Source organism: Anthonomus grandis, chromosome 16, assembly GCF_022605725.1.
Source record: "Anthonomus grandis grandis chromosome 16, icAntGran1.3, whole genome shotgun sequence".
NCBI lineage: Eukaryota > Metazoa > Arthropoda > Insecta > Coleoptera > Curculionidae > Anthonomus > Anthonomus grandis.
Window position 1 is genome coordinate 22014049 of NC_065561.1, and position 14798 is coordinate 22028846.

General features: G+C 34.6%; 1 protein-coding gene across 1 annotated transcript; it reads right to left on the minus strand.

Moving 5' to 3' along the window:
• Positions 1-149: 149 nt before the first annotated feature.
• LOC126745718 (uncharacterized) lies at positions 150-3159 on the minus strand. Its single transcript, XM_050453699.1, has 3 exons — positions 2688-3159; positions 839-1140; positions 150-565 (listed from the first exon to the last, which is right to left on the minus strand). The coding sequence occupies exons 1-2, from the start codon at positions 3022-3024 to the stop codon at positions 845-847; spliced, it is 633 nt and encodes a 210-aa protein (XP_050309656.1). The 5' UTR covers positions 3025-3159; the 3' UTR covers positions 150-565; positions 839-844.
• Positions 3160-14798: the final 11639 nt, after the last annotated feature.

Here is a 14798-nt window from a genome sequence, read left to right on the forward strand (position 1 = left end):
ATCTTATTACAATTGCATGCACTTACTCTTACCTATAAAGTAAGTTAATAATGCCAGCAAGCAAATGCTTGGATTAGGATCTGCCCACCTGCAAAACACATGTTTTCTGTCTCATAGGAAGATTTTATGAATTAAATTAAATACACATGTATATCAACAAAAATATATTATTACAAACTTTTTAACTACATAATATAATATAAAATACTTTTTAAGGTTTTATAAAGAGTAAGTTTAACAAACTGATATATAATATAAATACAGATCAAATGTAAATTTTTTGGTAATTTTGTCATGTATTTAACATCACTAAAAAATGAGTCGAAAAACTTTGTTTTCAGAAGAGTGCAACTAGAACTAATTTATTTTTTGGTTTCATATAAGTACTAATTAAACGTATATCCGATAAACATACTAAAAAACTAAACTGAAATTCATTAAAATTAATGCAATCGCAGAACTCTTGAACAGTGAATTATGGCACAGGAACATTCATTTATTATCAATAAAAAAATCACTTGAATCCATGCCAGTCTATATAACCCTGATAAGCTTCAATTGTAAGCTAAAAATAACGTACATTCGGTGAATCCCACATTTTGCAAAGGCGAACAATCCATTAGTTAATATATCATCAATCATGAGTTTGCCTGTTATTATGTACAGTTAGTCATGTTGCTCGGTGACAATACATATTAAAAATATGAGGTAAGAGACATATACTAACCTTAAATATCAATTTAATGTAAAAAATGATTTTTAGGGCTTTAGGATTTATGGTTTCAAACTAACTGCATATAATAACAAGTCAAATTAAAAATCAATAAAGCATCCTTACTCTACACTAACTCCTCAATATCTCATCCATTTCCTCAATAAGATCCCTTCTTCGGGCCCTGTCGAGGGCCCTCTGCAAATCAACTCTCCATCTCTCTTCGTTATTATAACATGTTTCTTGGTGATTCCTGAGAACTTCATGTATGGCTTCAGATAGATCATATCGATGTTTATTTTCTAGCTGTTCAATTATACCCTCTGATATACCAAGTCCCCTTGCAAGCTCTTTCCATTTTATACCTATTTGCATTTTAATTAGCTGGTTTACTCTATCTGTTACATCTCTTATCACAGGAGGTATCACTAGAAAATAAAAATATGAAGACAATTACTTTACTTTTATATAAAATGTCTTTATTTCTGCCTGTAGGACATTAAAGAGCTTGGTAGTCAGTATAGTAATAATCTTTAACTTAAGAAAAGTTGTTTAAAGCTCAAACTCATCAGGCAATACCACCAATATAAGAATATTAGGGATATATCACAATTTTAAACAGCAGCAAATATGTTTGAGAATTTTCTCCATAATAAAATTCTTCATTTATTAAAGAACTACATGGCTTTTGAGTTATTTACCAATTTAGAACCAATGTCTCAAGCCTATGTACCTTTACAAAGTCAAGAGTTGAGGATATTAAATACAAAAATCAGTTAGATGTTATTTTAACTGACTGGACCTTTGATAGATCCATTTTAATTTAAAAAAAAGTTTTTCAACAAATTTAAAATTGTTAATAATCTTTCTCCTTCTACAGGGTGTGCCAACAAGGTGTACGGCTAAGATAGCGCCTTAACTATACAAGGTAGAGCAAAAAGTTCTACAGCAAAGTTGTAGGGTTGACAAAAACCTACGAACTAAAAATATTTTTATGTATACTGGGTGTGTCACAAAAAAGTTAACATAAATTATGATATTTTTTTAAATGGTACGCCTTCTCTATTATGGTACTAAAATGTGAGGCAAAAAGAGTACTTTACTTTGGTATAACGTTTTTAAAATTTCCGTGCGGCGTTGCAACGTAATTAATTTTTTTATGTTATTTTTTGCCTCTTAGAGGGTTTGTTTAAAATAATCATAATTAACTTAAAATTTATTCTGCGCCCATGAAACTTGTACCACAGTTAGTCTAGGGTACCTCCTCTAGGTTGACTATGATAATTTGTAATTTTTTAATACAGGGTGTTTTTAAAGAACTTTCAAACTTGCTGAAATTAAATATGCAATATCTCAAATTTTTCAAATGGAACACCCTGTATATTTTTATCTAATTAAGTTTGTCTCTCAAATACCTTCATTTTTTATTTAATATGTCCTATAGCTAAACCAAGTACTTTTTGAGATATTTTAACTTTTCTGTAAAACACTATGCATAAAATGGGTATTCTTTAAGTTTTGATCAAGATTGCTTAGAAAAAATTATTGAAGAATTAGAATTATTACTTTTCCTACAATTATTATTATTATTATTATTACATACTTGAAAAATTAACCAACACAATTATTCACCTAAACTGCTAAAAAAAACAACAAAATTAAATTACATACTAGGTTACATATTTTTGCATAAATGTACATCATTACACTAATTTCAAATTTTAAAGATCAATTACAATTATTATAAATTGTGTTCAATATGACCTAAATTTTGTACGCAGTAGTATACATACAAATATTTTTAGTTCGTAAGTTTTTGTCAACCTTACAACTTTGCTGTAGAACTTTTTGCTCTACCTCATATAGTTAAGGCGCAATCTTAGCCTTACATCTTATTGGCACACCCTGTATAATTAGGTACTTATTAAGTAGAGAAATAGGTACACACTGATTTGATAATATAAAATCAATTTACCCCTATTTTCTTGTGTCCTATTAGCAGCACCCGAATTAAACACTGAGAGGTTTGGAACTTCTCGTCCATACCAAATTCGATTTATGTACTCATCTTCGGGGCCTATCTCTCGAATCATAATTGACAAGTTTTTCTTATGATTTGGCCCGATGCAGTCGCGTTTCTCTAAAATCCTGAAAAGATACGAAATGTCTTGAATTCTCTCAAAAACCCGCTGAGAGTTGATATCTTCTTTGAATGTGGTCTTCAAAAATTGCAAGCTTTTCAAGGCACAGTTTCCTCCCAGTTGGCATAATCGATCACGTATTTTGGTGTACTGGACGTGGGTGAATGCCATTGTAAATTGATAAAATAATAAAGAAACTAAATCTAATGACAATACGGTAAATCATAAGTTAATAATTATCTTATCGTTTAATTAGTTTTGTTTTGATCTGTTCGCCCATAGGAAAAGATAAATTAACCTCAAATTTTTTTTTGACGTTTACAAGCCGCGTCTCATTGGCTAGTACCAAACCAATCCGGTTCAAAAAAGTGTTATCGATCTGGCGCCAAATTTAAATTTATTGAAACGCGGGAAATTTCAATTATAAGACAGCCTAAATTGAAACTATTAGAGCCACACGAGGGATCCACTGCATTAAAACTGAAATGTAATCAAGATTTGTACTTATTAGTTTGATATAAAAATACTAATTAGCGACAATCTCAATAGTTTAAATATAATTATTGGGATTTAGTTAATTGAGCGAATATTAGATTTATTTTAAAGGGACCGATTCTGCTCTGAATTTACGTTTTATAATGAGGGAAATAGTCGAAAATTTTGCAAACAATTTATTTGAAGAAAATTGTTAAATTATACTTAAATTAACCTACGCCTAATTCCTTCCTGTAGATATACACAATTTAAGAAATAATTCTCTAATTTACGTCAATTTCGAGATTAATTTAATATGCTTTGAATGACGTTAATGGCAAATTGTTTAAGGGCAGCTATTATTACTAAATAAGTCACATATAATATACGATACGTTTGAAAATGCATGCGTAATAAACACGTTAGCAAGCATCTAGAACCATTGTTTTAAAGTACTAAATTTAAACATTAAAGTTATTGGTGTAATCCAGTACATGTATAACCAGATAAATGGTCAGCTAATTGCAGCAATTATAAGAAATAGCGTAATGCTGTTGAACATACTGTCCCCGATAGTTAAGCTCGATAAAATTATAAACGTTTAAATACATATAGTTAAAATGACGTTAGCCCGAATTTATTAAAAAAATTGATTTTTTTAATAATTATTATCTGCCATAGGAGAAGCATTATTCCCTTAAAAATATCATCTGGATCCGTCACTGTTACGTATTATGTACTATATAATATATTATGGAATTTCCCCATTGGGTCTATGAATATACATGAATATCCCCATTAGACTAATTACATTTAATTAATTACTATTGTAATGGTTAATTTGTTAGCCTTTATGCAAAAAAACTGTATTGTTAATATTGCGGTGAATGCTCGTGATGTACTATAGAATTTCATAGGGTAATATTAATTCTTTCTTTCAATTTCCTGGACTAAGAAACAACTACATTTAAAATTTCGGGAACACAAAAAACAACTTATTTAAATAAGAATTCCTTCATTTAGGTGGTTAAAGGACAAATATTTCAAGTTCCATAAATACAGAAAAATTACTTAAGTAACCTGAACAAAATCAAAAATTCGTTCGTTCATATCCTGGACAAAGAAACATTATTTCAAATGCCAGGAATACCTTGAAAGAACACAAAAACCTTTTCAATTTTCTGGAAAGAAAAGAAATGTTCAGATCCTAAAACACGACTCAAAAAATCACTTCAAATGCCTGGAATAGTACAATTTTTGAGAAAATGGAAGAATACATCAAAGCCCAATAAGCAACAGGAAAACCATAATATAGATTAAGGAGAATTATTGTCCCTTGTTTTTTATTTAATTATATCTCTCCAATCCCATTAGTTTTTTTTCTAATTACACGTAACTACCGAATTAAATTTTAAATTATTTGAATAATCATATGATGTCGCTTTAATTGTAATTTCGCTCATTATTGTTAAATGCAATAATTTTTTAATTAACATGGATGACGTTATAATTATAGTGCGAATTCGTTTTATTTGTAATATATAATTGATTATAATCCTTAGAAGACGTTACTATATATTAGTATTCTAGTATACTGAAACACTTAGAAATATCAATAATTTTTTTCAGCACTCGTCAAGTAATCCAAAAAAAGACAGCTCTAGAAGAAAATACAAAAAATATTATTCGTTTATTTCAATTTTGATAAGTTTTCCTAAAAATGAAAAGCCAGACAATGAAAAAATGATATTTATTACATCTACTGCCGTTAAGATTATATCATATGCTTACCGTTCAGTAACCTCGAATACGCAATTAGTTAAGGCTTCAGGCCAATTTACATTAATTTCCATATGATTAATGTGAAGACCAGAAAAACTCATCGAGTTTTGATATGAACATTTTTATTACTAAAGATCGTGTTCCTTTACAGGACTTGTCTTACGACCGAATAAATATGATCAAACTATTGCATCCTTGAACTAGAAAAGGTCAAGGGATAAATTTCTTCCACTTATAGGACAAAGTTAGCTTAAATTAGCGACCATATGACGCTACCTTCCATTTCTGCCAATCTAAAATAGTGGCAAATCAATTTTAATTTGCATAAATTCAAGTAAGTTTTAAAGAAAGTCTGGAATATTATCGTATCATTTACTTATTGAGATCTGGTGACTAATTGATGTTTTGATGCACTTTTAGATCGCACCATAAGTACTCATTCCAAAATGAGGGATTTAATGAATATTATATCATGAAATGAAGATTCAATATATTTCACATTAGCCAGCAATGCTTGATTATATCGCGTATTACTTTGCAGTTATATAGTTCTATCAATAACGTAACCATTATTGTTGCCTGGCTACAGATTAATTAAAAAAAGAAAAACAACATAATATCCTCGATATTTAAACACGCAAATCGAAGAATTAACGAAATTTTCCTTATAATATTGTAGGTCATAGAAATTATTCCCATAGTCTTATATTGCTAAGTAATTGTTATTGATTTTTAATTGATAATCGATTACCTACGACGTGATGTTTTCAACACATTTGATTATTTCCAAACCAATATTATAACATAAGTAGATAATCTAGGATGTGGAAAATTAATATTAAAATCAAGTCGCATATTATTGGTAGTGTCTGAGTAGATAGCGCTAGGTAGTAGACACGCTTTTGCAACTCAAACAATGGTTTAGTAAATCTAAGCAGGTATATTTTCCTCAACAACAAACTCCAAATCGAAATCAACCAATGCAAAATGGGGCTTAATAGCTACAGATATATTTACGTTGCTTTTTTTACATAACACCCAAATATACTATATAACTTAGAACCCACTTTCTCAATATGCTATGGTCTAACTACTTATACTATTTAGCTACACATATTTATTAGCCTACCTACATTAGCTACATATTATTTGAATCATAAGTATCTCGAAACTATAATGCTGATAATGAGTTAGCAATAACTATGATAATCAGTAAAATATTTAATGATGGTTTTATTTATATTTTTTTATAATACCTTCGTTGATGAATTTAGTGTCTGAAGGTTATCCATCTGAACGTACGTTTTACCCAAAAATGTAGTTGACGGTAGTTATTAGTAGTACTAACTTAAACTATATACTATAGAAAACGTTCCACTGTTGACCAGTCTAAGTGACTTCTAACGTGATAAAAAAATCAAAGTTATTTAAATGACTATTTGATTTATTTTAAAATACAATGTAGTAATAATTGTAAAGATAAGATATTTCATGAATGCTTCATGAGTAAACGTATAATAATAGAAAAATCTCTCAATTTTTTTTATCATGGATCAAACGTACCCAACCTCCATTCTGGTTTAAATAAAATCCTCAATTTCTTAACATATCTTCTATTATATATGATATATTACATAAGTATCTCTGATACCATCTCATGTGTCAGAATATTTCGTCATCTTGCTATATGTGGAATTCACATTTGGCATTTCGTTATGACGAGTTGCATAAATTATAAATATGAGGTTATAGGAAAAATTGACCATCCTGTACTTATTTACGGTGGGAATTCCAATATAGAATTACTACACTCTTAAAAATAGGTGAATAAAAATTCAAGAATTGTATAGATTTTACATACAATTTGATTCTGGAAATGGTACAGAATCAATTTGTGTAGAATTTCTCTATGCTATTGTGTTTAAACAACTGTGGTTCTATAATCAACAAATTGTGTATCAATTTGATTTATTTTATTGTATATATAGTACACTATTTGTGTACTTAAATTCGACAATATTTTATATTTATTTAATATAACTGTTCAGCTTGCGTAATCTAGGTGACTCAAATAAGACGCTGGTATACTTAGTTTGATTTCGAAAAAAATCAATTTTTGGTGAAAAAATTCGATACGGGGGGGTATACCGGAAAGATGGAAAATTCCAAACTTTGAAGGTCGATATCTGGGCTTCTATGGGAGCTATCGGGAAAATTCCAACGGTTTTGTCTTAGTTTCGTCGTTCTAAATCCAACGAGACCATCCGCAAGGTCGTAGCTCTTCTAATAGCTGAGATATGGCATTTTTGAAGCCCATTTTTGGCCTCAAAAACGGACGTCGAAAACGACTTTTTCAGGATTTTCAAAGTGCTCTCATTCCCTTAGTTCTGCTCGGATCCTGTTATAACCCGGTGTTTTCGTAATCTAGGTGACCCAAATAAGACGCTGGTATACTTAGTTTGATTTCGAAAAAAATCAATTTTTGGTGAAAAAATTCGATACGGGGGGGTATACCCGAAAAATGAAAAATTCCAAACTTTGAAGGTCGATATCTCGGCTTCTATGGGAGCTATCGGGAAAATTCCAACGGTTTTGTCTTAGTTTCGTCGTTCTAAATCCAACGAGACCATCCGCAAGGTCGTAGCTCTTCTAATAGCTGAGATATGGCATTTTTGAAGCCCATTTTTGGCCTCAAAAACGGACGTCGAAAACGACTTTTTCACGATTTTCAAAGTGCTCTCATTCCCTTAGTTCTGCTCGGATCCTGTTATAACCCGGTGTTTTCGTAATCTAGGTCACCCAAATAAGACGCTGGTATACTTAGTTTGATTTCGAAAAAAATCAATTTTTGGTGAAAAAATTCGATACGGGGGGGTATACCCGAAAAATGAAAAATTCCAAACTTTGAAGGTCGATATCTCGGCTTCTATGCGAGCTATCGGGAAAATTCCAACGGTTTTGTCTTAGTTTCGTCATTCTGAATCCAACGAGACCATCCGCAAGGTCGTAGCTCTTCTAATAGCTGAGATATGGCTTTTTTGAAGCCCATTTTTGGCCTCAAAAACGGACGTCGAAAACGACTTTTTCAGGATTTTCAAAGTGCTCTCATTCCCTTAGTTCTGCTCGGATCCTGTTATAACCCGGTGTTTTCGTAATCTAGGTGACCCAAATAAGACGCTGGTATACTTAGTTTGATTTCGAAAAAAATCAATTTTTGGTGAAAAAATTCGATACGGGGGGGTATACCCGAAAAATGAAAAATTCCAAACTTTGAAGGTCGATATCTCGGCTTCTATGGGAGCTATCGGGAAAATTCCAACGGTTTTGTCTTAGTTTCGTCGTTCTAAATCCAACGAGACCATCCGCAAGGTCGTAGCTCTTCTAATAGCTGAGATATGGCATTTTTGAAGCCCATTTTTGGCCTCAAAAACGGACGTCGAAAACGACTTTTTCACGATTTTCAAAGTGCTCTCATTCCCTTAGTTCTGCTCGGATCCTGTTATAACCCGGTGTTTTCGTAATCTAGGTGACCCAAATAAGACGCTGGTATACTTAGTTTGATTTCGAAAAAAATCAATTTTTGGTGAAAAAATTCGATACGGGGGGGTATACCCGAAAAATGAAAAATTCCAAACTTTGAAGGTCGATATCTCGGCTTCTATGGGAGCTATCGGGAAAATTCCAACGGTTTTGTCTTAGTTTCGTCGTTCTAAATCCAACGAGACCATCCGCAAGGTCGTAGCTCTTCTAATAGCTGAGATATGGCATTTTTGAAGCCCATTTTTGGCCTCAAAAACGGACGTCGAAAACGACTTTTTCACGATTTTCAAAGTGCTCTCATTCCCTTAGTTCTGCTCGGATCCTGTTATAACCCGGTGTTTTCGTAATCTAGGTGACCCAAATAAGACGCTGGTATACTTAGTTTGATTTCGAAAAAAATCAATTTTTGGTGAAAAAATTCGATACGGGGGGGTATACCCGAAAAATGAAAAATTCCAAACTTTGAAGGTCGATATCTCGGCTTCTATGGGAGCTATCGGGAAAATTCCAACGGTTTTGTCTTAGTTTCGTCGTTCTAAATCCAACGAGACCATCCGCAAGGTCGTAGCTCTTCTAATAGCTGAGATATGGCATTTTTGAAGCCCATTTTTGGCCTCAAAAACGGACGTCGAAAACGACTTTTTCAGGATTTTCAAAGTGCTCTCATTCCCTTAGTTCTGCTCGGATCCTGTTATAACCCGGTGTTTTCGTAATCTAGGTCACCCAAATAAGACGCTGGTATACTTAGTTTGATTTCGAAAAAAATCAATTTTTGGTGAAAAAATTCGATACGGGGGGGTATACCCGAAAAATGAAAAATTCCAAACTTTGAAGGTCGATATCTCGGCTTCTATGGGAGCTATCGGGAAAATTCCAACGGTTTTGTCTTAGTTTCGTCGTTCTAAATCCAACGAGACCATCCGCAAGGTCGTAGCTCTTCTAATAGCTGAGATATGGCATTTTTGATGCCCATTTTTGGCCTCAAAAACGGACGTCGAAAACGACTTTTTCAGGATTTTCAAAGTGCTCTCATTCCCTTAGTTCTGCTCGGATCCTGTTATAACCCGGTGTTTTCGTAATCTAGGTCACCCAAATAAGACGCTGGTATACTTAGTTTGATTTCGAAAAAAATCAATTTTTGGTGAAAAAATTCGATACGGGGGGGTATACCCGAAAAATGAAAAATTCCAAACTTTGAAGGTCGATATCTCGGCTTCTATGCGAGCTATCGGGAAAATTCCAACGGTTTTGTCTTAGTTTCGTCATTCTGAATCCAACGAGACCATCCGCAAGGTCGTAGCTTTTCTAATAGCTGAGATATGGCATTTTTGAAGCCCATTTTTGGCCTCAAAAGCGGACGTCGAAAACGACTTTTTCAGGATTTTCAAAGTGCTCTCATTCCCTTAGTTCTGCTCGGATCCTGTTATAACCCGGTGTTTTCGTAATCTAGGTCACCCAAATAAGACGCTGGTATACTTAGTTTGATTTCGAAAAAAATCAATTTTTGGTGAAAAAAATTCGATACGGGGGGGTATACCCGAAAAATGGAAAATTCCAAACTTTGAAGGTCGATATCTCGGCTTCTATTGGGGCTATCGGGAAAATTCCAACGGTTTTGTCTTAGTTTCGTCGTTCTAAATCCAACGAGACCATCCGCAAGGTCGTAGCTCTTCTAATAGCTGAGATATGGCATTTTTGAAGCCCATTTTTGGCCTCAAAAACGGACGTCGAAAACGACTTTTTCACGATTTTCAAAGTGCTCTCATTCCCTTAGTTCTGCTCGGATCCTGTTATAACCCGGTGTTTTCGTAATCTAGGTCACCCAAATAAGACGCTGGTATACTTAGTTTGATTTCGAAAAAAATCAATTTTTGGTGAAAAAAATTCGATACGGGGGGGTATACCCGAAAAATGGAAAATTCCAAACTTTGAAGGTCGATATCTCGGCTTCTATTGGGGCTATCGGGAAAATTCCAACGGTTTTGTCTTAGTTTCGTCGTTCTAAATCCAACGAGACCATCCGCAAGGTCGTAGCTCTTCTAATAGCTGAGATATGGCATTTTTGATGCCCATTTTTGGCCTCAAAAACGGACGTCGAAAACGACTTTTTCAGGATTTTCAAAGTGCTCTCATTCCCTTAGTTCTGCTCGGATCCTGTTATAACCCGGTGTTTTCGTAATCTAGGTCACCCAAATAAGACGCTGGTATACTTAGTTTGATTTCGAAAAAAATCAATTTTTGGTGAAAAAAATTCGATACGGGGGGGTATACCCGAAAAATGGAAAATTCCAAACTTTGAAGGTCGATATCTCGGCTTCTATTGGGGCTATCGGGAAAATTCCAACGGTTTTGTCTTAGTTTCGTCGTTCTAAATCCAACGAGACCATCCGCAAGGTCGTAGCTCTTCTAATAGCTGAGATATGGCATTTTTGATGCCCATTTTTGGCCTCAAAAACGGACGTCGAAAACGACTTTTTCAGGATTTTCAAAGTGCTCTCATTCCCTTAGTTCTGCTCGGATCCTGTTATAACCCGGTGTTTTCGTAATCTAGGTCACCCAAATAAGACGCTGGTATACTTAGTTTGATTTCGAAAAAAATCAATTTTTGGTGAAAAAATTCGATACGGGGGGGTATACCCGAAAAATGAAAAATTCCAAACTTTGAAGGTCGATATCTCGGCTTCTATGCGAGCTATCGGGAAAATTCCAACGGTTTTGTCTTAGTTTCGTCATTCTGAATCCAACGAGACCATCCGCAAGGTCGTAGCTTTTCTAATAGCTGAGATATGGCATTTTTGAAGCCCATTTTTGGCCTCAAAAGCGGACGTCGAAAACGACTTTTTCAGGATTTTCAAAGTGCTCTCATTCCCTTAGTTCTGCTCGGATCCTGTTATAACCCGGTGTTTTCGTAATCTAGGTGACCCAAATAAGACGCTGGTATACTTAGTTTGATTTCGAAAAAAATCAATTTTTGGTGAAAAAATTCGATACGGGGGGGTATACCCGAAAAATGAAAAATTCCAAACTTTGAAGGTCGATATCTCGGCTTCTATGGGAGCTATCGGGAAAATTCCAACGGTTTTGTCTTAGTTTCGTCGTTCTAAATCCAACGAGACCATCCGCAAGGTCGTAGCTCTTCTAATAGCTGAGATATGGCATTTTTGAAGCCCATTTTTGGCCTCAAAAACGGACGTCGAAAACGACTTTTTCACGATTTTCAAAGTGCTCTCATTCCCTTAGTTCTGCTCGGATCCTGTTATAACCCGGTGTTTTCGTAATCTAGGTCACCCAAATAAGACGCTGGTATACTTAGTTTGATTTCGAAAAAAATCAATTTTTGGTGAAAAAATTCGATACGGGGGGGTATACCCGAAAAATGAAAAATTCCAAACTTTGAAGGTCGATATCTCGGCTTCTATGGGAGCTATCGGGAAAATTCCAACGGTTTTGTCTTAGTTTCGTCGTTCTAAATCCAACGAGACCATCCGCAAGGTCGTAGCTCTTCTAATAGCTGAGATATGGCATTTTTGATGCCCATTTTTGGCCTCAAAAACGGACGTCGAAAACGACTTTTTCAGGATTTTCAAAGTGCTCTCATTCCCTTAGTTCTGCTCGGATCCTGTTATAACCCGGTGTTTTCGTAATCTAGGTCACCCAAATAAGACGCTGGTATACTTAGTTTGATTTCGAAAAAAATCAATTTTTGGTGAAAAAATTCGATACGGGGGGGTATACCCGAAAAATGAAAAATTCCAAACTTTGAAGGTCGATATCTCGGCTTCTATGCGAGCTATCGGGAAAATTCCAACGGTTTTGTCTTAGTTTCGTCATTCTGAATCCAACGAGACCATCCGCAAGGTCGTAGCTTTTCTAATAGCTGAGATATGGCATTTTTGAAGCCCATTTTTGGCCTCAAAAGCGGACGTCGAAAACGACTTTTTCAGGATTTTCAAAGTGCTCTCATTCCCTTAGTTCTGCTCGGATCCTGTTATAACCCGGTGTTTTCGTAATCTAGGTCACCCAAATAAGACGCTGGTATACTTAGTTTGATTTCGAAAAAAATCAATTTTTGGTGAAAAAAATTCGATACGGGGGGGTATACCCGAAAAATGGAAAATTCCAAACTTTGAAGGTCGATATCTCGGCTTCTATTGGGGCTATCGGGAAAATTCCAACGGTTTTGTCTTAGTTTCGTCGTTCTAAATCCAACGAGACCATCCGCATGGTCGTAGCTCTTCTAATAGCTGAGATATGGCATTTTTGATGCCCATTTTTGGCCTCAAAAACGGACGTCGAAAACGACTTTTTCACGATTTTCAAAGTGCTCTCATTCCCTTAGTTCTGCTCGGATCCTGTTATAACCCGGTGTTTTCGTAATCTAGGTCACCCAAATAAGACGCTGGTATACTTAGTTTGATTTCGAAAAAAATCAATTTTTGGTGAAAAAATTCGATACGGGGGGGTATACCCGAAAAATGAAAAATTCCAAACTTTGAAGGTCGATATCTCGGCTTCTATGGGAGCTATCGGGAAAATTCCAACGGTTTTGTCTTAGTTTCGTCGTTCTAAATCCAACGAGACCATCCGCAAGGTCGTAGCTCTTCTAATAGCTGAGATATGGCATTTTTGAAGCCCATTTTTGGCCTCAAAAACGGACGTCGAAAACGACTTTTTCACGATTTTCAAAGTGCTCTCATTCCCTTAGTTCTGCTCGGATCCTGTTATAACCCGGTGTTTTCGTAATCTAGGTCACCCAAATAAGACGCTGGTATACTTAGTTTGATTTCGAAAAAAATCAATTTTTGGTGAAAAAATTCGATACGGGGGGGTATACCCGAAAAATGAAAAATTCCAAACTTTGAAGGTCGATATCTCGGCTTCTATGGGAGCTATCGGGAAAATTCCAACGGTTTTGTCTTAGTTTCGTCGTTCTAAATCCAACGAGACCATCCGCAAGGTCGTAGCTCTTCTAATAGCTGAGATATGGCATTTTTGATGCCCATTTTTGGCCTCAAAAACGGACGTCGAAAACGACTTTTTCAGGATTTTCAAAGTGCTCTCATTCCCTTAGTTCTGCTCGGATCCTGTTATAACCCGGTGTTTTCGTAATCTAGGTCACCCAAATAAGACGCTGGTATACTTAGTTTGATTTCGAAAAAAATCAATTTTTGGTGAAAAAAATTCGATACGGGGGGGTATACCCGAAAAATGGAAAATTCCAAACTTTGAAGGTCGATATCTCGGCTTCTATTGGGGCTATCGGGAAAATTCCAACGGTTTTGTCTTAGTTTCGTCGTTCTAAATCCAACGAGACCATCCGCATGGTCGTAGCTCTTCTAATAGCTGAGATATGGCATTTTTGATGCCCATTTTTGGCCTCAAAAACGGACGTCGAAAACGACTTTTTCACGATTTTCAAAGTGCTCTCATTCCCTTAGTTCTGCTCGGATCCTGTTATAACCCGGTGTTTTCGTAATCTAGGTGACCCAAATAAGACGCTGGTATACTTAGTTTGATTTGAACAAAATGTGAAAAAATCCATCAGGATTTTTCTGTGTGTAGGGAAGTAATTGGTAATGAATGAATGTCTCGTTGGAAGTATTGGTGCAATATTCATAATTATATAAACGGTTCTTTGCGTAATTAAATATTGTTTATAGCAGCTTTATATTCATGTTTCAAAAAAAATATTAAAGGGACATTTCAATGTCACAAAATAAATCATTGAGTCTAGAAAATGTCTAGTGATAAAAGATCTTTATGCATTAAGTGGATAATTAGACATCGTTTAATTAATGTAATTATCATACCGCAATATACAAGGTTAAAGATGTATTTATATTGTTTTATTCTCTTTATATGGTTGATAATTGGTAAGTATGTACCGTTTTTATGTTTGTTATTTCTAGAGACGTCAAAGCTGTATCATCTGCATAGCAAATAATCTTCCTCTGTAAAAAACCCTATGGTCAACTGTCTCAAAGGCTTTTGACAGATGAACAAAAATTCGAAATGTATTTTTTATATATATCATCTTGTCTTAGATCATCCCGAATATTTACTTAAAAACCATCTTGATGCTGTCCAAGGCTTCACAGGATTCTAAATAATTTAAAAAGCCTCACACGACGTGCCCGATGAACTGGAAA

Bases quoted from the DNA above. Each gene is read 5' to 3' on its own strand.
- LOC126745718 (XM_050453699.1), bottom strand. From the start codon at position 3,024: ATGGCATTCACCCACGTCCAGTACACCAAAATACGTGATCGATTATGC. The intron at 1,141-2,687 runs GTAAATTGATTT...TTTATTTTCTAG, and splicing joins TAGGACACAAGAAAATAGGG to TGATACCTCCTGTGATAAGA.